Source organism: Phalangium opilio, unplaced genomic scaffold (assembly GCF_054372755.1).
Source record: "Phalangium opilio isolate 3A_F unplaced genomic scaffold, DU_Popi_V2 ptg000217l_1, whole genome shotgun sequence".
Lineage (NCBI taxonomy): Eukaryota > Metazoa > Arthropoda > Arachnida > Opiliones > Phalangiidae > Phalangium > Phalangium opilio.
This window is the reverse complement of record NW_028324218.1, coordinates 7,754,710-7,778,150: the sequence shown is the minus strand read 5'-3', so window position 1 is coordinate 7,778,150 and position 23,441 is coordinate 7,754,710. Positions and strand designations below refer to the sequence as shown.

At 38.8% G+C, this 23,441-nt stretch overlaps 4 protein-coding genes across 5 annotated transcripts; all 4 read right to left on the bottom strand.

Moving 5' to 3' along the window:
* Positions 1 to 11,111: 11,111 nt before the first annotated feature.
* Positions 11,112 to 14,446, bottom strand: LOC149616039 (sulfotransferase ssu-1-like). 2 transcript variants are annotated; one of them, XM_089857449.1, is made up of 3 exons: positions 14,305 to 14,446; positions 12,975 to 13,394; positions 11,112 to 11,706 (listed from the first exon to the last, which is right to left on the bottom strand). In XM_089857449.1, exons 1-3 carry the CDS (start codon positions 14,345 to 14,347, stop codon positions 11,213 to 11,215), a joined length of 957 nt encoding a protein of 318 aa, XP_089713575.1. In that variant the 5' UTR covers positions 14,348 to 14,446; the 3' UTR covers positions 11,112 to 11,212. The 2 variants fall into 2 exon arrangements, with proteins under 2 accessions (XP_089713575.1, XP_089713574.1); XM_089857448.1 differs by having other exon boundaries at positions 12,975 to 14,446.
* Positions 14,447 to 15,603: 1,157 nt separating this feature from the next.
* Positions 15,604 to 17,128, bottom strand: LOC149616038 (sulfotransferase ssu-1-like). Its single transcript, XM_089856083.1, has 2 exons — positions 16,742 to 17,128; positions 15,604 to 16,547 (listed from the first exon to the last, which is right to left on the bottom strand). Exons 1-2 carry the CDS (start codon positions 17,103 to 17,105, stop codon positions 16,054 to 16,056), a joined length of 858 nt encoding a protein of 285 aa, XP_089712209.1. The 5' UTR covers positions 17,106 to 17,128; the 3' UTR covers positions 15,604 to 16,053.
* A 1,338-nt stretch (positions 17,129 to 18,466) lies between these two features.
* Positions 18,467 to 20,055, bottom strand: LOC149616037 (sulfotransferase ssu-1-like). The gene is made up of 2 exons (XM_089856656.1): positions 19,472 to 20,055; positions 18,467 to 18,970 (listed from the first exon to the last, which is right to left on the bottom strand). Exons 1-2 carry the CDS (start codon positions 19,935 to 19,937, stop codon positions 18,537 to 18,539), a joined length of 900 nt encoding a protein of 299 aa, XP_089712782.1. The 5' UTR covers positions 19,938 to 20,055; the 3' UTR covers positions 18,467 to 18,536.
* Positions 20,056 to 20,609: 554 nt separating this feature from the next.
* LOC149616036 (sulfotransferase ssu-1-like) lies at positions 20,610 to 22,299 on the bottom strand. Its single transcript, XM_089856698.1, has 2 exons — positions 21,819 to 22,299; positions 20,610 to 21,407 (listed from the first exon to the last, which is right to left on the bottom strand). The coding sequence occupies exons 1-2, from the start codon at positions 22,282 to 22,284 to the stop codon at positions 20,914 to 20,916; spliced, it is 960 nt and encodes a 319-aa protein (XP_089712824.1). The 5' UTR covers positions 22,285 to 22,299; the 3' UTR covers positions 20,610 to 20,913.
* Positions 22,300 to 23,441: the final 1,142 nt, after the last annotated feature.

Here is a 23,441-nt window from a genome sequence, read left to right as displayed (position 1 = left end):
ACGAGGAGCTGATCAAGGAACGATGTTGACTGGTCGCCGGCGCAGAGAGAATAAAAAACCTGGACAAGTGGCGTCCGAGTTTTATAGTAAATTCCGTCGTTGGGGGCGCTTCGAAGTGTGACGTGGGCGCTAATTCAAATTAAAAAAACACACCGTTAGGCCTATATAATATCATAGACAGCGCCCCTAGCGGCAAATTACTTCATGTATTAGATGTCAGTAAATACGTAACTACGTATACAGCGCCCCTAGCGGCAATTTATGAACTATCTATTGCTTACACGAATGTCAAGCAGAATTTTATCATGTTTTAGATGTCAGTAGATACGTAACTACGTACACAGCGCCCCTAGCGGCAATTTATGAACTATCTATTGTTTACACGAATGTGTAGCAGAATTTTATCATGTTTTAGATGACAGTAAATACGTAACTACGTATACAGCGCCCCTAGCGGCAATTTATGAACTATCTATTGCTTATACGAATGTCTAGCAGAATTTCATCATGTTTTAGATGACAGTAAATACGTAACTACGTATACAGCGCCCCTAGCGGCAATTTATGAAATATCTATTGCTTACACGAATGTCTAGCAGAATTTTATCATGTTTTAGATGTCAGTAAATACGTAACTACGTATACAGCGCCCCTAGCGGCAATTTATGAACTATCTATTGCTTACACGAATGTCTAGCAGAATTTTATCATGTTTTAGATGTCAGTAAATACGTAACTACGTACACAGCACCCCTAGCGGAAAATGTGTGAATGCTTAATAATCAGTTCATAACTAGTAAAATAATAACAACCCGTAGCCCCTAAGTTACCCACAATCCCAATCCCGTTTAAAATCGGTAACGAGTTTTAGTGAGTAGCCCCTCGATGATTACTTGTAATTCAGACGCAACCATTAATCCCCATCCATTTTAAATCACCAATGAATCCCTATCCCTTTTAAAAGCGTGAATAAAAATCACCAATAAAAGAAAATTTTCATTAATGAATAGCCCCTCGACGCGCTGCCTTTAACAGTGCTAAAGAGATTACCGGGAACCTATAATTAACCCATATTTCCAATCCTTTTTAATCTAATTAATGCATTTTAAAATCCTATATATGCCTGCTGTAACTTAATTGACAGAAAAGGAATAAAAAATGAGATTCATTAAATCGACGAACAATTTATTTATTCTATAGTACATTTATGAAGTATGAACAAAAGCATATAGATATAAAAACAGAAAGTAAACTTCGTTGAATCTTGCTCGCGTCGTGTGATATGAGAAGCCCTCCTTTATCACTGAATGGCATCGACCCCGTCCCTTCTGCTTGGCACTGGGAAGATGACGTGAATAGGCTCATAATGCGGCAGATGCTTGTATTTTTCTTTGAAATTAGAAAAGTTCATTTTTAACTCATTATCGACATAAACACTAGTATTAATACTTGGAATGCATTAGTTAGCACCACAGAAACTACAATAAAACACACAAAAACCACAATAAAACGCACAAAAACTACAATAAAACGCACAGAAACTACAATAAAACAGCATAGAACAACATAAACCACAGTAAAACAGCATAAAAACACAATAAAACATCATAGACACACATTAAACAGCATAAACATACTTTTAACAGCATAGAAACACAATAAAACAGCGAAAACAGACAATAAAACAGCTTAAAACAGAAAAAAAACAGCATAAAAACACAACAAAACAGCATAAACACAAATTAAACCGCTTAAAACAGAATAAAACAGCATAAACACACATTAAACAGCATAAAAAACAACAAAACAGCATAAAACCAAAATAAACAGCATAGAACAACATAAACCACAATAAAACAATTAACAAACAAATAGAACAATAAGGTAACAAATTAAAAAATAAACGAGCAAATAAGAGAATAATTTGTTCCAAAAATCAGATAGATAAAATTTAATTATGTTAAATTGGACAAGAAAAATCTACATTCTTCACTAGATCTCTATAATCTACTTTTGAAAAGAGCTTAAGGTTATATCCAGCCCTGGGGATACCTTTTTGTATACCGTCACGTGATTACTGTCACACGCTTACTTCAAAATCAAGTTAAGCCTACTTTTTTACCTCTCCGAGTGACAAGGACTATATCTGAGCATAATTTTCTGTTATTCAACGAAGGCGACGAAGATAAGATACTCATTTTCGGAACTGATCGGATGGTTGGGAGAATCTGTAGTGCTCAACGCATATGCATGGATGGAACATTCAAAGCTTCACCAGCACTATTTTATCAACTCTCTACATTGCACTGTCTCGTTAAAAAAACATATTACCTCAGCTATTTGTATTGCTACCTGATAAATCTCGCGAAACTTATGATCGTATGTTTCGCGCAATACAAATAATCGCCGCAATCCGTGGTTTATCTTTCAGCCCTGCAGATTTCATGTGGTGCAAGAACGAACAATGATTGTGAAGGCACACATAACAAGTGGAACAAAGCGTTGAAGGTCCCTCATCCCAAAATTCTCAACATCTATGAACTCATACAGTTTATGAAAAGAGAAGAGGTCCACCAAGAAATTGAAATAGACTCCACGAGCCGTCTTCACTCTGTAGACCACCTCTAAAAAGTTCCGCGATCTTGAGAGCAAACGGAATATTCTAAGAGAACAATTGGACACCGGCGCTAAAACACCCGAAGAGATTTTGGAGGCAATAAAATATGGTTTTAATTTAGAATAGTAAAATGTATACGATACTTATTTTAATTTTGGGAGAAATAAATATTTGGGTTAAAAATCATTGGGAGAAATAATTTTGGGTAAACTGGGATTGGGATAAGTAGCGTTTGGGAGAACTATTTTGGGGGAAATGGGACTAAATCCTTCAATCTCACTATAATTATATTTATTGTCGAGGGGTCCGACATTTACACGAAATCCCGTACAAAATATTTGGGAAATCATGAAATCTTTGGGGAAATCACGAAATTGCGTGCGCTTTTTTTTGGGGTGACGGGGTAGAATGTCGGACCCCTCGTATATTTCGTTCCTATGCATGTTTTATCTGTAAATATTTATACTTTCAATTATTTGGAGCTGTTTGGCCATCTTTTTTAGCCACATCATATGATGAACATCTACGATGTGGGTCTTAGTTTGACCTGGCCTGTTGTTGTCGGTGGTGGTGGTGATGGTGGCGTCGTGAAAGAGAACCGCATTAGGCAGTATAAATTTTTTCGTTCGTCAGTGAAGGGAGAGTGAATGAGAGAGAATTGTGGTGAAGTGATATTTTTCGTTCGTGTATTTTAAAAGGATGGGGACTATAATAGTAAGTTTAAGCATCGCATTTAATTGTACTAGTAAGGTTAAGCATTGTAAATTGTGTTTTACGTATGCTCGATATATTTAAAGCGAGAGAGAAGATTATGGTATTGCCTTAATTTAAATTGAAGGTTTAATACTCCCTTTAAAATTCAAGCCATTCTTTTTTAAAGTGTAAACAGGGATAGATTTAATTTTAGAAGTAGGAATGGAGAACGGTTAGTATTTTCTTCAGTCCGACTCATAGTCCAGTATAGACCCCCTCCCTCCAACACGTAACGAAAAGTTTAAATTATCCTATTGGCTCATTAAACTACGTTTCGATGACGTTGCTGACGGGGACAGCGAAAAATACGAAAATCCTTTTTACCTCTGTTGCCATGACTCGCCTCTTCTTTCATACCCCTCCGTCCAGTGGAAGGGGGTCCGGGACTTTGACGCGCGCCCAGATTACTCTGTTCTCCATTCCTACTTCTAAAATTAAATCTATCCCTGGTGTAAACTAAAAAGAGTTTGAGAAAAATTCATCAAAAATTAACCGCAAATGATTTTATCGGATACGGGCTAACTAGTGAAGCTACCACCCTTTCTGGCAAGAGAGCTAGGACAGAGGACCCTGATCCCTCGCCTAGCTTACAAGCTGCGGCGTCAAAGAAGACCAAGTCTTACTGCGACGTCGCCAGTATTGTCAAGATGGCCATCGTTAAAGATGGCTATCCGACTAATGCGGTCACGGAGGAGGACGTCGTTCCTATCCAGGCCGCTATACTTGACGCATTGGACGCTGAGCTTTCTTCGGGAAGCTCGCTGCCACGTCCTCTCAATTTCCACATCATGGCTGGGGCCATGATCTATTCATGTGGGGATTCTGCGACCAGTGAATGGCTCGTGAAGGTGCTACACCATAATGAGCGTGCCATAGGGGGAACACGGCTTTCAGTGATGAAGGCCAGTGAACTCCCGAAGCCGTTCAAGGTGTCCTTCCGGACCAAGGACCGTCGCACCACTGATCCGGCGGCTCTTCTCCGGCGATTGAAGGCCTACAATGGAAGGTTTCTGACCGACTGTTGGCGGTGCCTGAAGTCGTTCGATGAGAAGAGCACCAGACGCTGGATCTTCCTAATTGATGGCTCCTCCATGGAGGCCATCAAGGAAGCCGGCTTCGAGGGTCTTACTGGTGTAGATGTCGGGACATTTAAAGTCCTGAATGCGCCAAAGGACCCTCTCCAGAATGCCTCTGAGGCTTCTGAAGAAGAGGGTAATACTGCAGCCAGCGTGAGTGGGGAGCTGGCAGCAAATATTGCTAGTATTAATTTAGAGCCATCCCTTCCAGATAGCTCAGACATTGACCTCGGGACAGAGTCCGACTTCTTGAAGGACTCTGATACCGAGAGGACCTGCGCTCCTGTTACTGGGATGGAGCTGGGGGCCGAGGGTGCTGCTGGTGGTGGCGAAGGAGATACCGGTCCTGGATCGGGACTCCACGCTACCGCCAAGCGGTAGCCGGGGCCGCCTCTCTCCCTAAGTCATGAGCATCAAGGTGATCCAGATCAACCTGCATCACTGCAAAGCAGCCTCGGCAGTTCTCTGCCGGAGGTTTGCCTTAGAGGGCCTGGATGTGGCCCTCATTCAGGAACCTTGGATTCATAATGGCAAAATCCTTGGTTTAAAGAATGCAGGTAATATCTCTTATGACTTTACCTCACCCAACCCCAGGGCGTGTGTTCTGACCAGGAAGGGTCTTGACATCCTTCCGCTTCCGAACTACCTCACTAGGGATACTGCTGTGATTAAGGTAATGCCCTCCTCTTCTGGAGAGGCAACTGGCCTTATCATGGCGTCTGCTTACTTTCCCCATGATGCCACTGGCTCCCCTCCACCACAGGAGGTTGTCACTCTTGTCGACCGCTGTGAGAGGCAGGGGGACAGGCTCATTCTGGGTTGCGATGCCAATGCCCACCATGTCACGTGGGGCAGTAGTGACTGCAACAGACGTGGTGATGAACTGCTAGAATATCTGGTCGGTACGAACCTGCATATTCTCAACAGGCACAATGAGCCAACCTTCGTTACTTCTAACAGAAAGGAGGTCATTGATGTCACCCTGGCCACAGGCAATATCAGTCTGTCGGTTTCTAACTGGCATGTGTCTAATGAACCGTCTCTTTCGGATCATAGGCACATCTGCTTCTCGGTCGCGGTCAAGTCAACTTCGGTTAAGACGGAACTGCGTAATCCCCGTCGGACCGACTGGTCCGGCTACAGGGAGGAACTTTGCATCCTACTCAGAGGTAATGCTCCAAAGCTTTCCTCGGTGCTGGAATTTGATTTGGCAGTTGATCTCATGCAACAAGCCATTATCAATTCCTACCACCACAACTGTCCGGCGAAGCCTGCCAGCCGGCCGAGGCTCGTTCCTTGGTGGAATACGGAACTTGGCAAGCTTCGCAAGCTCACTCGTAAACTCTTTAATAGGGCTAGGAGGACTGGGGACTGGACTATTTATAGACAGACCCTTAACAAGTATAATAAAGCCATCCGGGAGGCCAAAAGGAACTCCTGGAGGGACTTCTGCGGTAGCATCTCTGATGCCCCCGCTACTGCCAAGATCATGAGGATCCTGGCTCACGATAACACTCACCAGCTCAGCACCATTAAGGTGGCAGAAGGTGAGTTTACCAAGTCAGGGACTGACACCCTTAAGCATATGCTTAAGGTACACTTTCCGGACTCCGAGGCTTTTGACCCCACAAGCACCGACACTCCCCCCGTGCACTTTCGAAGAGCACACAGGGCGGACTGGGGCATCGCCAATAAGATAGTTACATACTCTAGACTTAAGTGGGCTGTAAATTCGTTTCAGCCCTATAAGTCCCCTGGCCCAGATGGCGTCTTTCCCGCCCTCCTTCAGGAAGGCATAGACGCCATTGGCCCCTATCTGTGCAGGATATTTAGAGCCTGCATTGCTCTGGCGCATATTCCAGATATCTGGAAGCGCTCGAAGGTTATCTTTATTCCCAAACCTGGGAAGACGAGCTATCTTGAGGCTAAGGCATTTAGACCTATCTGTCTTACCTCTTTCTTCCTAAAGACTTTAGAGAAATTGGTGGACAGGTATTTGCGGGATGGTGTTCTTTCCCACACACCCCTGTCCACTTTTCAGTTTGCCTATCAGAAAGGCAAATCTACAGAGACGGCGCTCCATGGCATCTTGAACTGCCTTGACAGGGCCATCGAGTTCAAGGAGATGTCTTTGGCCATCTTCCTTGATATTGAGGGGGCCTTTGATAGGGTCTCTAGTGAAGTTATCCTTCGCGCTGCGGAGCGGTTTGGTATTGACGACACTTTGTGTCGTTGGATAAAATCCATGCTCACGTACCGTAGGGTGACGGCGTCTCTTCTCGGGGAATCCTTGGAGATCTCCACCGACCGTGGCTGTCCTCAGGGAGGGGTTCTTTCCCCTCTTCTTTGGTGCCTGGTGGTGGATGAGCTGCTGGGCCGACTCGGGGAGGGGGGGTGTCACTGCTTTGGCTATGCGGATGACATCGCAGTGATTGTTACAGGGAGGTTCCCTGCAACTATCGCTGCACTGATGAAATCTGTCTTACATGATGTTGAGGAATGGTGTAGGGAAGTTAACCTCACCGTCAATCCCAATAAGACTGTCCTTATACCGTTTACCCGGAAAAGGACTAATGACCTCTTCAATGATATTTCCTTCTTTGGACAGGTTTTAAAGAAGTCCTCCGAGGTCAAGTACCTTGGCGTGACCCTTGATGCCAAGCTTACTTGGAAATCCCATCTTGATCTGAGCATCAAGAAAGCCAAAATTCTATTTTGGCGTTTAAGGAGTTCAGTCAGCAAGTCCTGGGGTTTAAGCCCTAGCGCTGTAAACTGGATTTATACTAGGATCATCAGGCCAGTGGTCTCCTATGGAGCCCTTGTCTGGTGGCCCAGGGTTCGCCTTAAGACAGCCCAAGATGAACTACGCAAGCTTCAAAGGCTGGCGTGCATCGGTATCACGGGGTCCATGAGGACAGCCCCCACAGCCTCTCTGGAAATCCTTCTCAATATGCTTCCCCTTCACCTCTTTATTGAGGAAGAAGCTATTATGGGAGCCTGTAGGCTCAACAACCTCGGCTGGTGGAAGCCCAAGCACTGGGACTTCAGTCACACCAAGCTTTTCAGTGAGTACAGCAGTACTGAGCCATCACTTGTGATGGTCTCAGATAAGTCTGTTATATCACACCACTTCGACAAGCCCTTCAGCGTGCACTTTCCCAGTCGCGCTGTTTGGGAGACCACCCCAGTCCTTGGAACTGGGGGGGAGTCCGTCTGGTTCACGGACGGCTCTAAAACGGACTCTGGAGTTGGTGCCGGGGTCTACTGCTTGACCAAGAAGTTTGGTTTTTACGAGAGCCTTGGCAACTTTGCCAGCGTTTTTCAGGCGGAAATCATGGCCATTTGTTTATGTGTGGATTTCTGCAACAAGAAAAACTACCGCGGACGGACGATTCAGATTTATTCGGATAGTCAGGCCGCTCTCAAGGCGCTAAATCAGTGCCTTGTCGATTCTAGACTGGTGCTCAGCTGCCTGGATCTGCTGAGTTCTTTGGCTGCCCGCAACAAGGTTCAATTGCTGTGGGTGCCAGGGCACTGCGGATACCTGGGCAATGAGAGGGCTGATATGTATGCCAAAAGGGGGGCTGAGGCGAAGTTCTTCGGACCTGAGCCTGCGGTTCCCATCCCCCATGGCATCATTCGCCATAGGATTCACTGCCGGATGTCTGCACTTCAACTGCAACTCTGGCTAGACATGGATGGGCAGAGACAAGCCAAGGAGTTTGTCCCGGGTCCTTCTATTACTAGGGCAAAGGAACTGCTTGCCCTTACCAAAAGCAAAATTAGGCTGGTCACCAGTCTCCTCACTGGACACTGCCGGCTGAATAGACACCTGCACCTACTGGGCATCGTTGATGACCCACTCTGTAGGTTCTGCCGGGAGGAAGAGGAAACCTCCTCCCATATCCTATGTTGCTGCGACTATCTCGCGGCCATGAGGTTTGAGCATTTCGATATGCATACTATGGAACGTCACCAGTTCTCTACTGTCTCGGTCAATCGGATTCTCCGATTCATCGAGGCGACAGGACTCTTCGCAGTCTAACCAGTTCGGGGCGCACAATATACCCTTGGTATCGGTGCTCGACGCGGCGACGCGTCACCCCCTTCAACAATAACAATAATAATAATAACTAGTGTTTAATCTACATGCTCAATAATTTGCGCAAAAAACGTGGGGCCCGTTATTTAAGGTACAAAGTATAAATAAAACGTTATCCAGACTAATATTTGTACAAAGTTCAAATATAATGCTACAATATGTTTTAGGAAATTGAAAGTCATTTGCGGTATATTTTGGTCAATATTTGCGTAAAAAACTGAACATATGTATTGAGTTTTTATCTCTCAAAAGGTTATTCAAAATACGAAAAATATTTCGCATTCGAATAAAACTAAAAGTTTGTGTATTTAACGATTTATACGTTATGTTTGGTCAGTAAAATTGTACACGGTCCATGACCTCAACATCAACTTTTTTATTGTGATAAAATATTCAATATAATCGTGTGCAATATGATCAATATATTTGTCCAATAAAATTTAAAATTTTTGTTCTACATATTGAGCTTTCAATATCATGATAGATTTTTATTTGCACAATTAGTGAAAAGTCTTGGGAATAATTTATAAGATGATGAGTTTTATAAATGTCCCCCACTTAATTTGTGCAAAATATTGAGCGTGTAAAGGCCGCTTTGTTAGATTTATCAACACAGTTGAATTTGAATAAAAATTGTTATTTTTTAACATTCGCAAGTTCGAGGATATTATCTTCAAAAAATTATCCAAGACTAGCTCAAATTTTGCAAAATAATTATGTAGCTAGTGGAGATAATAATAAAAAATAGGAATATTTCTTTCTTTTTTTTTTGATGCTGCAAGATTGTAATTCCGTTCATAATAATTAAAAAACATAGTACAATAGACCACTTCGACGTAAAAAGTGGAGGTAGGCAACCTTCGGTATTGGGACATACAATGGGGTTAATACATTGCCATCCGTCTCTGCGCATTCTCATGTTAGAAAAATACTACAGCGCAGGCGCCAAAAAGCGAGTTGGAGGGCAGAGTTTTACCCCCGGTGTCTTTCCCTCTTAGTTACATCAAAATGGTCTATCATTGATCTGGAACATAGGTCATTAATTCAATTTATTTCTTTTTAATGCCGTCTATATTGGAAAATTCTATGGAGTAATTTTCTTGGAGTGATAACGAAAGTTCCTAAAAAATTCCTTTAAACACATTGATGTCTAATTTATTATTGCTCCATGGTGGCAAATTTCTTGCAGCCAATTCAAATCGGCATTAGAGGCATGTTTACCACTAAAATTTCTCTTTCTTACTGGATGTTAAAACATTTCTGCCTTAAAATTCTCTCTACCGTTTCCGATAAACCTAAAAGTTATGTCAGGCGATGTGTAGTTTAAACATACCTTCAATTGGTTCCGTATATAACGCAGGTGTTGAATAAACCATAACAAAACACGATTGAAAAAGCTGATTTTTAACCACAGGAAATGAAGTGAATTAATATTTCCGATTCCACGTTCCAATTCCTACACTTTCATTGTCCACTTTTACGGTTTTCCAGTCCCCATTTATGTGTCAAGAAATTAAGAAGATGCGAGAGAAAGAGAACGTTTCAAAAAAGACGTTAATTTGGTTTTAAAATTTAAAAAGCATTTCTGTATGTTAATTAAGGTTCAAAAATGTTATGCACAAAACAAGAAACTTCGAATTTATTGTACTTTTTTCAACAGTAGATCTCTTAACAATGAAATGCTCGTGTAACGTTGGGTAGTTTAAACCAAGGGCTGTATAATTGTTTATTAAAAGGTACCACATTGTACTTGAATTTAGGCCAAAAAGAATGATATTATTTATTCATCAAGTTTAATTACGGTATACAATTCTAAATCTATGCACTAAATACAACCAATTGACTTCCAATACTGGTACAATTCAGTTTCTTACCATTTATCATCAATTTTGGCATCCAAATTTAGCTTTGTTCACTGGAAAATAAATTTCTCCAGTCTCCAACGATTTCTTTTCTTGAATACTTCAAAGGTCCTTCTTCATTCGATTCAACTTTCGAGGCATTATCCTTGGACAACAAAAATTGAGCGGACTCTTTCATTTTCTCGAAACGACTGTGATTTACAACGGAGTGTAGTACATTCGAGTCTTTTACCATCTCTTCAAATTCTGGTTAGCAATGTCCTTACAGCTTGGACAGCATCTTCCTTAATTTTCTCATAAAACAAGATCAGTACGTTGGGGTCGTTCCGGTGCTCGTACCAAGACGTTGCATGTTCAAAATGGTCGTTGTAAATCACTTCCCCTTTAACGGACATGGTTCTAAACAAAAATTTTCAAGATATCAAATTAGAATACTACATGGGCAAAAACATGTTGACTTGTTCATTGCAAATAGTACCATGAGTTCCTTGTATTGAAATGGGGACTGGGAATATGGTGCGCGCATACTTAGACATCTAATACCTTCTCCCTAGTAAACTAGAAATCGCTACGTTAATAATTTTAAGATTGCAGTGTTTTTACCATGAGGCGCTAAATAACTAATTTTGCTTATGATATCCGATCGCTGCAGCATGTAACTCAAAACTCGAATAAATAAATAAGTGAAATCTATTAAAATTTGTAAAATATTTAATAAAATACGAATTTAAAATTCTCATTAAGCTTAATTAAAATTAATTCTGCCATGGATTTCAGTCAATTCAGAAGCCGTGAAGTTGTCCTAAAGACACCTGATTGAGTGCCAGTATTGGAACATCTCAGTCGAAAACAATCGATCTTTTATTACCCTGTCCACGATATCACTTTGTAGAAACGTAAATAAATTCTTCCAATCATTCACAATTCCTTTCCTCATAATGGTTAAGGGGGGTTTCATAGCAGGCCCTTCAAAAACAACTTCCTTCAAACGATTTAGAAACTCATTTGCCGGATGCTCATGCTCGTAAACCTTGTAATTGATAACAGTGTACGTCATAAACAACTCGACGGAAGATTTCATGTGTACGAAAGAAGTGCATTTCAACACTTTGTTGAGAATTTCCTCATCGTCCAGCATTTCGTTATAAGAATTGCCCATGAACATAGCAATAGACCGAATAGCTTTAGCAAGGTTTTGATGAACATCCTCATAATACAAAAACAGTACGTTGGGATCGTTACGATGATGGTACCAGGACAAGGCGTGTCGAAAATAATCGTTATAAATCAATTTACCTATAAATGCAGCATTGAATATTTAAAATACAATACTTAATGTCCTGATCACATTTTCACCAGGAATGTATACAGCTAATAGGTTTCGTTGTGTAGACATTTTCTCAACGCATTTAGTCGGATTTTGTGTGCAGAGGTAGACTAATTACTATGTATGACAAATTTTACCTCTAGCGTTGCTCCCAACCAATGAAAGACGTTTGAAGAGACGGGTTGTACTCAAAACTAACTCACAAAACCGGCATAGAAATTAAAACGGAATATATGGGGGCCCAATGATTCCAATTAGCTCTATGCATTCCTGCTTTTACCATAATAATTGCTTAAATTAATGTACCATAGAGTTTAAGCAAGGATAGATTTAATTTTAGAAGTAGGAATGGAGAGCAGGGCAATTTGGGCAAGCGTCAAAATCCCGGACCCCCTGCCACGGGACGGAGGGGTATGGAAGAAAAGGCGGGTCATAGCGACAGAGGTAAAAAGGAATTGGGTACTTATCGCCGTCCCCGTCAGCAACGTCATCAAAACGTAGTTTAATTGTACCAATAAGATAATTAACTTTTCGTTACGTGTTGAAAGGAGGGGCTCTATACTGGGCTATGAGTTGAACTGAAGTAAATACTAACCGTTCTCCACTCCTACTTCTAAAATTAAATCTATTCCTGGATTAAGTCAAAATAATAACGAGGCATATTTTACTTCGCGTTGTCATTGATGACACTAAAAGCCTTTTATGTGAACCCATACATTAGCATTAACTGGTTATGGTGTAAACAATGCAAAGTTACTTTTCACGCTTAGATAATAATTTTTGGGTTTTTTTGGCCCTTTTTTCAAGTCGCATACAAATCTTCATACCTCATTACCAAACACCATCAGAACCAAGTTATTGCTTACATCATGAGTTCGTAAGATATGTTCCATAAGTTTGTCACTGGCTATCTGACTGCTTGACATGAAATGACGTAGGTGAAACACCATAGGTGCTCCTAAAGTGAAACCTGGTACTGTGAGGCTTAGTACAAACTAAATAAGAAGACGGACGTCCTGCAGAATTAACTGAGTGCAATCAATTCTCGCTTTTCGGACTCGAACTAGTAAATCTCTAGCATTATCAAGTATACGTAGTGTCATACTTGTGGAACATATCTTACAAAACTATGCTTACATTAACTACTACCTCATTAAACGGTAATTAAAATTGATGAATAATTGATTTAATTGCCTTCGCGCCAAGGAAGACTTAGTGGAAATTATATCATATTTACCTTCCAGAAATAAGTGCAAAAACTGATCAAATCGACAATTTTTGTATCCATATAGATCGTTTTTCATGGAATGATACAAAGAAGTTACGCAGTCCTTCGGATTTCTTACTATGACGATGTATTTTGCGCCTACATTCTTGGGTACTGTGTCGTAATCGTAATAAAAGCAGTATCTTCTGGGTTCAGGCATTTCATTAAGAATTGCCACACCGTAATGCCCAAGGAATGGACAACACTTAACGTATTCTGAAGACGTTTCTAACGGCTCTCCTCGTCTGATAATGAGTTCCATAATATAGGCCACCCATATGTTGCCACATTTCGGGTAGCTAGACACAATTATGTCTCCGGGTTTCGGTTTCATAGATTGAGCTTCGAATTCCGTAATAGTTGGGCAAAATCCGGGAATAGTAACACTACCTACATTGACCGTATAGGGAGGTGCTTGAGCTTGAGTTTGAGCCATTTTTTTTAATGTAAACTAAAACGCGATTGAGAAAATTAACCGCAAATGATTTTATGGAATACTGGCTAACTAGTGTTTAATCTTAGAGCGAGATTAAATTTAAACTAATTCAAGAGCCAGGACTGAAATGAACAACGATGTTGTTAGATTTACAACGCAGACTTTCATTTGAATAACAATTGTTATTTTTTCACATTGGCAAGTTAGAGGTTATTATTTTTAAAAAAGTATCTAAGAGTAGCTCAATTTAAAAAAAAATAATTATGTAGGTGGAGATAATAGAAAAAAATAAAAATATTTTATTTTTACGATCCTGTAAGATCTTAATCCCGTTCATACTTCTCAAACAAAAATCAAACAGTACAATAGACCACTTCGACGTAAAAAATGGAAGTAGGCAACCTTCGGTATTGGGACATATAATGGGTTTGATACATTGCCATCCGTTTCTGCGCATTCTCATGACAGAAAAATACTACAGCGCAGGCGCCAAAAAGCGAGGTTGGAGGGCAGAGTTTTACCCCTGTGTCTTTCCCTCTTAGTTTCATCAAAATGGTCTATCACAGATCTGAATCATAGGTCATTAATTCAATTTATTTTTTTAATGCCGTTTATATTGGCAAATTCTATGGAGTAATTTTATTGGAGTGATAACGAAAGATCCTAAAAAATTGATTTAAACGCATTTAATATTGCTCCATGGTGGCAGATTTCTAGCAGCCAATTCAAATAGGCATAAGAGGCATGTTTACCACTAAAATTTCTCTTTCTTACTGGATGTTAAAAAATTTCTGCACTAAAATTATTTCTACCATTTCCTATAAACTTAAAACTTATTGCAGTCGATTTGTAGTTTAAACATACCCTCAAATGGTTCCGTATACGGTGCAGATGTTAAATATACCATGACAAAACACGGTTTAAAAAAACTGATTTTTAACCACAGGAAATAAAGTGCATTAACATATCCGATTATACGTTCCAATTCCTATACTTTCATTGTCCTCTTCTACGGTTTTCCCGTCCCCATTTATGTGTCAAGAAATTAAGTAGTTACAGAAAATTCGACGAGAAAGATAACATTTAAAAAAAGACGTCAATTTTGTATTAAAATGTAGCATTTATGTATTAAGGTTTAAAACCCTTATTCACAAACAAGACTTTATTGTATAGTAGATCTGTAAACAAACAAAGTGTCGTATAACGTTGGGTATTTAAGCCAATCCTATATTAGGGCTGTATAAGTATTTATAAAAAGTACCACATTGAATTTATGCCAAAAACTATGACATGATTTAACTTATGATATACAATTTTAATCTATGAACTGAATACATCCAATTGACTTCCAATACTGATACATTTCAGTTCCTTTCAATTTCTCATCAATTTTGGCGTCCATAACTTTGCTTTGTTCGCTGGTAAATTAATTTCTCCAATCCCCAACGATTCCTTTCCTCGAAAACTTCAAAGATACTTTTTCATTTGATTCAAGTTTCGAGGCATTATCCTTGGACAGTAGAATTTTCGTCGAAAAGACTGTGGTTTACAACGGAGTTTAGTACATCCGGGTCCTTTACCAACTCTCCAAATTCAGGTGCCATGAAGTTAGCAATGTCTTTTACAGCTTGGACAGAATCTTCTTTAATATTCTCATAATACCAGAACAGTACGTTCGGGTCGTTCAGGTGCTCGTACCAAGACGTCGCATGTTCAAAATTATCGTTGTAAATCAGTTCCCCTTTAACGGAAATGCTTGTAAAGAAACTTTTTCATTATCTTGAGCCTAAATATGTTGACTTCTTCATTACAAATAGTACCATACGTTCATAAGACATGTTCCATAGGTTTTTCGCTGGTTACTGAGAGCTTATCATGAAGTGACGTAGGTGTCACGTCATATTATATTATATCGTAAAGCGACGCCTGGTGAGGCGCTGTCAAAGGCTTAGTACAGACTAAATAGAAAGATGGGCTACAAAACCGCCTGAAGTCAATTCTGGCGTCGTTCTCGAACTAACTTGAGAGCTTTACGAAGTATGGGAAGTGTTATATTCATGGAACATATCTTACGAACTTATGATAGTTCTACTATCCTTATAATTTCAAGATCGTAAGTGATCAAATATTTATGAATAAAATTATCTCCCTGGCTCACTTGACCTACGTCTTGATGACGTTGCTGACGGGGACGGCGAAAAATTAGTAATTCCTTTTTTTACCTCTGTCGTTATGACCCACCTCCGTCGAAGGGGTCCGGGACTTCGACGCGCGCCCAGATTACTCTGTTCTCCATTCCTACTTTCCAAAATTAAATCTATCCCTGGTATTGCCAAGAGTAAACATAAAATTGCTTTCAATTTTGTCTTTGCTGTATCAACTACGTTCATGATTTTAAGATTGCAGTATTTGAACCGCATGAGGCGCTAATTAACCTTATTTCGCTTATGATATCCGATCGCCGCAGCATGTAACTCAAAACTCGAATAAATAAAAGAAATGCATTAAAATTTGTAAAATATTTAGTAAAATATTATTTTAAAATTCACATACATTAAGGGTAATTAAAATTAGTTCTGCGATTACAGTCAATTCAGAAGCCACGACGCTGTCCTAAAGACACCCGATTTCGCGCCAGTAAAAGTACATCTCCGTCCCAAACATTTTATCTTTTACTACCCTGTCCACGATATTACTTTGTAGTGGCGAAAATAAATTCTCCCAGTCATTCACAATTCCTTTCCTCGTAATTGTTAAGGGGGGTTTCATAGCAGGCCCTTCAAACACAACTTCCTTCAAACGTTTTAGAAACTCATTTGTGGAATGCGGATGCTCGTAAACCTTGTAATTGATAACAGCGTACGTCATAAGCAACTCGACGGAAGGTTTCATGTGTGCGAATGAGCTGTATTTTACCACTTTGTTGAGAATTTCTTTATCGTCCAGCATTTCGTTATAAGAATTGCCCATGAACTTGGCAATAGACCGAATAGCTTTACCAGGGTCATTATGAACATCCTCATAATACAAGAACAATACGTTGGGATCGTTACGATGAAGGTACCAGGAAACGGTGTGTCGAAAATAATCGTTATAAATCACATTACCTATAAATGGAACGTTGAATATCCTCATCACATTTTCACCAGGAATGCATCCAGCAAACGTATGACAAATGAACATATTTTACAGAACTATGCTTATATTAACTACTATCTTATTAAGCGGTACATATTAATGAATAATTTATAAAATTGCCTTCGCACTATAGAAGAGTTCATGGAAATTATATCATATTTACCTTTCAGAAATAAGTCCAAAAAATGATCAAATTGACCATTTTTGTAACCATATAGATCGTTTTTCATGGAATGATACATAGAAGTAACGCAGTCCTTCGGATTTCTTACTATGACGATGTATTTAACGCCTACATTCTTGGGTATTGTGTCGTAATCGTAATGAAAGCAGTATCTTCTGGGTTCAGGCATTTCGTTAAGAATTGCCACACCGTAATGCCCAAGGAATGGACAACACTTAACGTATTCTGAAGATGTTGTTAACGGCTCTCCTCTTCTGATAATGAGTTCCATAATATAGGCTACCCATATATTGCCGCATTTCGGGAAACCAGACACAATTATGTCTCCGGGTTTGGGTGTCATAGATTGAGCTTCGATTTCTGTACTAGTTGGGCAAAAACCGGGAATAATAACACCACCTACATTGACCGTGTAGGGAGGTGCTTGAGCTTGAGCCATTTTTCTTTTAATGTAAACTGAAACGCGATGGAGAAAATTAGTTTATAGGATACTGGCTAACTAATGTTTAATCCTATTGCGAGATTAAATTTAAACTAGTTCAAGAGCCAGAGCTCAAATAAACAACCCTGTTGTTAGATTTACAACGCAGACTTTCATTAAAATAAAATTTTGTTACTTTTTGGCATTCGCAATTTTGAGGGTATTATCTTTAAAAAATATCTAAGTCTAGTTCAAATTTTAAAACATAATAATGTAGATGGAGTGAATAGTAAAAAATAAGAATGTTATGTTTTCCGATCTTACAAGATTGTAATTTCGTTCATACTTGTGGAATTAACGAATATCAAAGTAGTTAAAAAACTAGTACAATAGACATTTTCGACGCATAAAAAGAGGGAGGTAAGAGGGTTGATACATTATCATCCGTATCTGTGCATTCTCATCATACCATAAGACTACAGCGCAGGCACCAAAAATCGAGATGGGGGCAAAGTTTTACCCCCGTGTCTTACCCTCTTGGTTTCATCGAAATGGTCCATCACAGATTTGGATCACAGGTCACTGATTCAATCTGTTTCTTTTTTAATGCCGTTCTCCATTGCCATTTTCTATGGAGTAATTTTCTTGGAGTGATAATGAAATTTCCTTAAAGTTCCATTAAACGCATCTATGTCTAATTTAATATTGCTCCATGGTTGCAGATTTCTAGCAGCCAACGGAAATCGGCATGTTTACCAGTACAATTTATCTTCCTTACTTGATGTTAAAACATGTCTGCCTTAAAATTCTCTCTACCGTTTCCGGTAAACCTTAAAGTTATGGCAGTCGATGTGTAGTTTAAACATACCTTCAAATGGTTCCGAATACGGCGCAGATGTTAAATAAACTATGACAAAACACGGTTTAAAAAAACTGATTTTTAACCACAAGAAATGAAGAGAACTAACTTTTCCGATTCTACAATACAATTCCTATGCTTTCATTGTCCACTTCTACGATTTTCCTGTCCCCATTTATGTGTCAAGAAATTAAGTAGTTACAGAAAATTCGACGAGAAAGATAACATTTAAAATAAGACGTCAATTTGGTTTTAAAATTTGAAAAGCATTTCTGTATATTTATTAATGTTCAAAACGAAGGATAATACGAATTTATATTATATTCTACAGTAGATCTGTAAACAAACAAGTGTTTGCATAACTTTCGGCATTTTAAACCAATCCTATAAAAGTGCTGTATATAAAGAAGTATACCACATGAAATTTAGGCCAAAAACAATGATATTATTTATTCATCGAGTTTAATTTCAGTATATAATTTGAAATCTATGCACTAAATACAATCAATTGACTTCCAATACTGGTACATTTCAGTTCCTTTCAATTTCTCATCAATCTTGGCGTCCATAACTTTGCTCTGTTCGCTGGTAAATAAATTTCTCCAATCTCCAACGATTCCTTTTCTCGAATACTTCAAAGGTCCTTCTTCATTCGATTCAACTTTCGAGGCATTATCCTTGGACAACAGAACTTGAGCGGAGGACTGTTTCATTTTGTCGAAACGACTGTGGTTTACAACGGAGTTTAGAACATCCGGGTCCTTCACCATCTCTCCAAATTCAGGTCCCATGAAGTTAGCAATGTCCTTTACAGCTTGGGCAACATCTTCTTTTATTTTCTCATAATATAAGAACAGTACGTTGCGGTCGTTCCGGTGCTCGTACCAAGACGTTGCATGCTCAAAATAATCGTTGTAAATCACTTCCCCTTTAACGGAAATGGTTGTAAAAAATTTTCAAATATCAAATTAGAATACCACATGCGCCCAAACTTGTTGACTTATTCATTACTAATAGTACCATAAGATATGTTCCCTAAGTTAGTCACTGGTTACTGAGAGCTTGACATGAAATGATGTAGGTCATAGATTCTTGTAAAGCGACACCTGGTGAGGCGCTGTCAAAGACTTAGTATAGACTTAGTATAGACTAATTAGGAAGATGGCCTGAAAACCCGAGTTTAGACAATTCTCACGTCGGTCTCGAACTAGCTATCATTATGTCTCTAGCATTACGAAGTATAGTAAGTGTGTTACTTATGGAACATATCTCCTAAACTTATGATAGTTCTAATATCCTTATAATTTCCAAGATCGTCAGTGATCAAATATTTACTATATATCTAAGTCGTGAAACACAACACAACAAACAACAAAGACACAAAGGATCTTAATTCGAAAAAAAAAACAAAATCAAAGATTTATTTTACCTTTCATAAACAAATCGAACAAAACTTGAAATTCACCATCTCGGAAATCGTAAGCATCATTTTTAACAAAATGGTACAGAGAAGTTACACAATCCTTTGGATTACGAACGATAACTATGTACTTGGCTTCAGGACACTTGGGTACTCTGTTGTAGTCGTAATGAAATCGATAACTTCTGGGAGACGGCCTTGTCTTCAAAAGTTCGTAACCAGACGTCGCCACAAATGGACAACCGCTAAAAAGGTCATCGTTTGCCTTCACAGGTTCGCCCTTTCTCAACAACAGCGCGATAATGCCAACCAACCAGTGGTTACCACATTTCGGGTATCCCGTTACAATGATATCGCCAGGTTTAGGGACAAAATTTTGCGTTTTTATTTCCAAATCAGTTGAAAGGAACGACGGTATTATAACGCCGTTAACCTTTTTCGTGTCGGGAACCATTACTCCATTAACAAGAGGCATTTTAAAACAGTTGTTGAACCGAACTAACGCTGACTGTTATAAACTAGCTCTAGCGGATCTCTGTTAGAAATATTACATCGACCGTCAGACCGTGCTGATACTAAAAGTCTTTTGTCGCCATCTTGTCTAATCTGTGTTTAGAAATTGAGAGAGATAAATCAGAAAACGCGAGAGATAAGTGGTATTTTACTAGGATTCAGAAGGTTAAACTAAAAAGGAAACTTCTTTCATGGAATTTTTGTTAGAAATATTAATGATAATAAACTTGGCGCCATATTTGAATTCATTGGGTTTTACACGTGATATAATAGCGTGCTTCTGATGGAATTGATAGCTTTTGCAGTAAATTTCTTACAAGGAAAATTATCTTTATTATCATATTTATTTAAATATAAGTTTAAATATGTTAAGGTAGTGAATAAACTTTGAAATTAAAGCTTTAACAAAGACTTCAGAAAAATAAAGACAATATATTGCTTAAACCGAGTTGGTCAGAGTCGTTGGGTATTTGATAAGAAACATATCTTACAAACTTGTTTTTATAGTTCTTATACTTACGAAGTTCTATATTGAAAGAACTATAATATGTTGTAATCAAGGATATGTATAAATACTAACGTACTATGGATTCCTAAGTACCCCAAAAAGCTGTCCACCAAATATGAGTTACATCCGCAGATGTAAGACGACTGCAATCGAGGCGGAATTAGCTATTTCACGTGGGGAAAATGAAGTATATCTCTCTGGAGAATCCCGAGTGGTGGGTTTGAAATTATGCCCATGCGCAGAGAGAAAACATACTAATTCCCCTCTCACTCTCAAGGTTGTGGGAAGGGGGTTTCAAGTAATATTTTTCCTCTGCTGAACATCCCCTAAGCGAAGTACCTTGTAGAACGTAAGAGATGGGAATCCATAATTCGTTGGTATTTATACATATCCATAGTGTAATTCCAGTCAATATTATCAGAACTATGCACTAAATACACCCAATTGACTTCCAGTAATGGTACATTTCAGTCCCTTTTAATTTCTCATAAATCTTAACGTCCATAACTTTACTTTGTTCGCTGGTAAATAAATTTCTCCAATCTCCAATTATTCCTTTCCTAGAATACTTAAAGGGCACTTCTTCATTTGACCCAAGTTTCAAGGCAACATCCTTTAACAACCCACGATACACATCGGAGCCACCCTCTTTTCCATCTCCTTCATTTCTTACCGAGGATAGCATATCTTGATCGGATAATTCTTTCATTTTCTCGAAACTACTATGATTTACCACGGAGTTTAGTATAATTGGGTCTTTTATCATCTCCCCAAATTCAGGACCCATGAAATTGGCAATGTCCTTTATGGCTTGGGCAACATCTTCTTTAAGTTTCTCATAATACAAGAACAGCACGTTGGGGTCGTTCCGGTGCTCGTACCAGGACATAATGTGCTCAAAATAATCGTTAAACATGACTTCCCCTATTGAAAGAAGGTTTTTACAATATAATCAGTTTGAAATATTAAATAAAACGGTTAACTTAATCTCATATAAGCCGAGACAAGTGGTCATGCTATGGGTATTACATGCCACGTTACTAGGAATCAATAAGCATAACACCATAAGTTCATAAGATATGTTCCATAAGTTTGTCAGTCAAGAAGTGGCGTAAGTGAAACGTTATAGATTATCGAAAAGATTCTGTCAAATGCTTAGTACGAGATTGAATAGGATGATGGACTGCAAAACCAAGTGTAGTCATTTCTCGCATTACGAAGTTTAGGTAGTGTCATTCTTATAGAACATAGCTTATAAACTTATGATAATACTCATAGAAATATGTTAAGAATTAAAGTTTCACGTGAAAAAGTTACGGAAGAATAAAAATTTACCTTTCATGAACAACTCGAACAACACTTGAAATTCACCATCTTTGAAGCCAAACGCATCATTTCTTATGAAATGATACAACGAAGTTGAACAATCCTTTGGATTTCGAACGATGATTATGTACTTGGCTTCAGGACACTTGGGTACTTTATTGTAATCATAATGAAATCGATAACTTCTGGGAGCAGGCCTTTTTTCGAGATCTTCGAAACCATGTATTGCCACAAACGGACAATCACTATAAAAATCATCGTTGCGCTTCACAGGTGCACCTCTTCTAAATAAGAGCCCGATAATGTGACCTAGCCAGTTATTACCGCATTTGGGGTACCCCGTTACAATGATATCACCGGGTTTTGGCGTTACATTTTGGGCTTTTAACTCCAAATCACTCGAAATTAAAGTTGGTACTATTACACCGTTCACTTTCTTTGTATCGGGAAATTTCTTAGCACCGACAACGGACATTTTATTTTCAACCACACTAAGTGCCAACTGAAAGAAAAGCCCTCGCACCACTTATGTTAGGAATTTTAATGATGCCTTAAATGAATGGTGCCAAATTTTAATTATGATTTTTTTTATCTCAACTTAAATGCATGGCCAATGACGCTCTAAAATGTAAATGTATAGTCATAATTTTATAAGATATATTCCATAAGTATCACACTACGTATGATTCGTAATGCTAGAAACTTACTGAGAGCTAGTTCAAGGGAGAACGACAAGCGAGAATTCAAGTACTACACTCGGTTTTACCGTCCATATTCCTATTTAGTTTGTACTAAGCCTTTGACAGCGCCTCGACACCAGGCGTCGCTTAACGAGAATCTATGACGTTACATCTACGTCACTTCTTGACAAGCTCTCAGCAACCAGTGGAAAACTTATGGAACATGAACTTATGCTATAATTTAAATCTAAATAATTATACCGAAATCACTATATCTCTATTCATACTTAAGTGAAAACCAACTCAGGTGCTAAAAGGTGCACCTTTAGCTTTTGTAAGAAGTAATAGATGCGAGTTTAAGAGTTACCGGTATTATGAGAACAATTATTTTACATCGGAGATACTATTTAAAATCCGTTTTGATTCGAGCTATAGCTGCTCCTTCACGTCCTCATTCGAAATTTGCCAATGACCATATTGAGTCGAATTCTTTGGTTGTTGTCATGGGGAATTATAATCTTACAACTGTCTGCAGCAATCGAGAGAAATAAATCGGAAAAAACGAGAGGTACTTAAATATTTTTTATAGTCATTGAACCCAAAAAGTCAAAAAACCACTCTGAAAGATATAGTGAAATTAGAGTAATAATTATTAGTGAAATCAGTCAAAGCGTACGGACGTTTTTGCATTAAAAAGTTTTTTAACGTTTCTGACCGCCATTTTTCAAGATGGCGAATGATTGAAAAAATATTTCTTAGTGCGTGTCTAACCAGGCATCGCTTTACCTCACTCACTTCATGACAAGCTCTCAGTAACCAGTGAAAAACTTATGGAACATATCTTATGAACTTATTCTTATATAGATGTAGATATTGCTTTTGAGGAAAAGGTTCAAATAAAAAAATGAACATATCTGGTTTTAGAAATTGATCAAAAATATTTGCAGCGTAC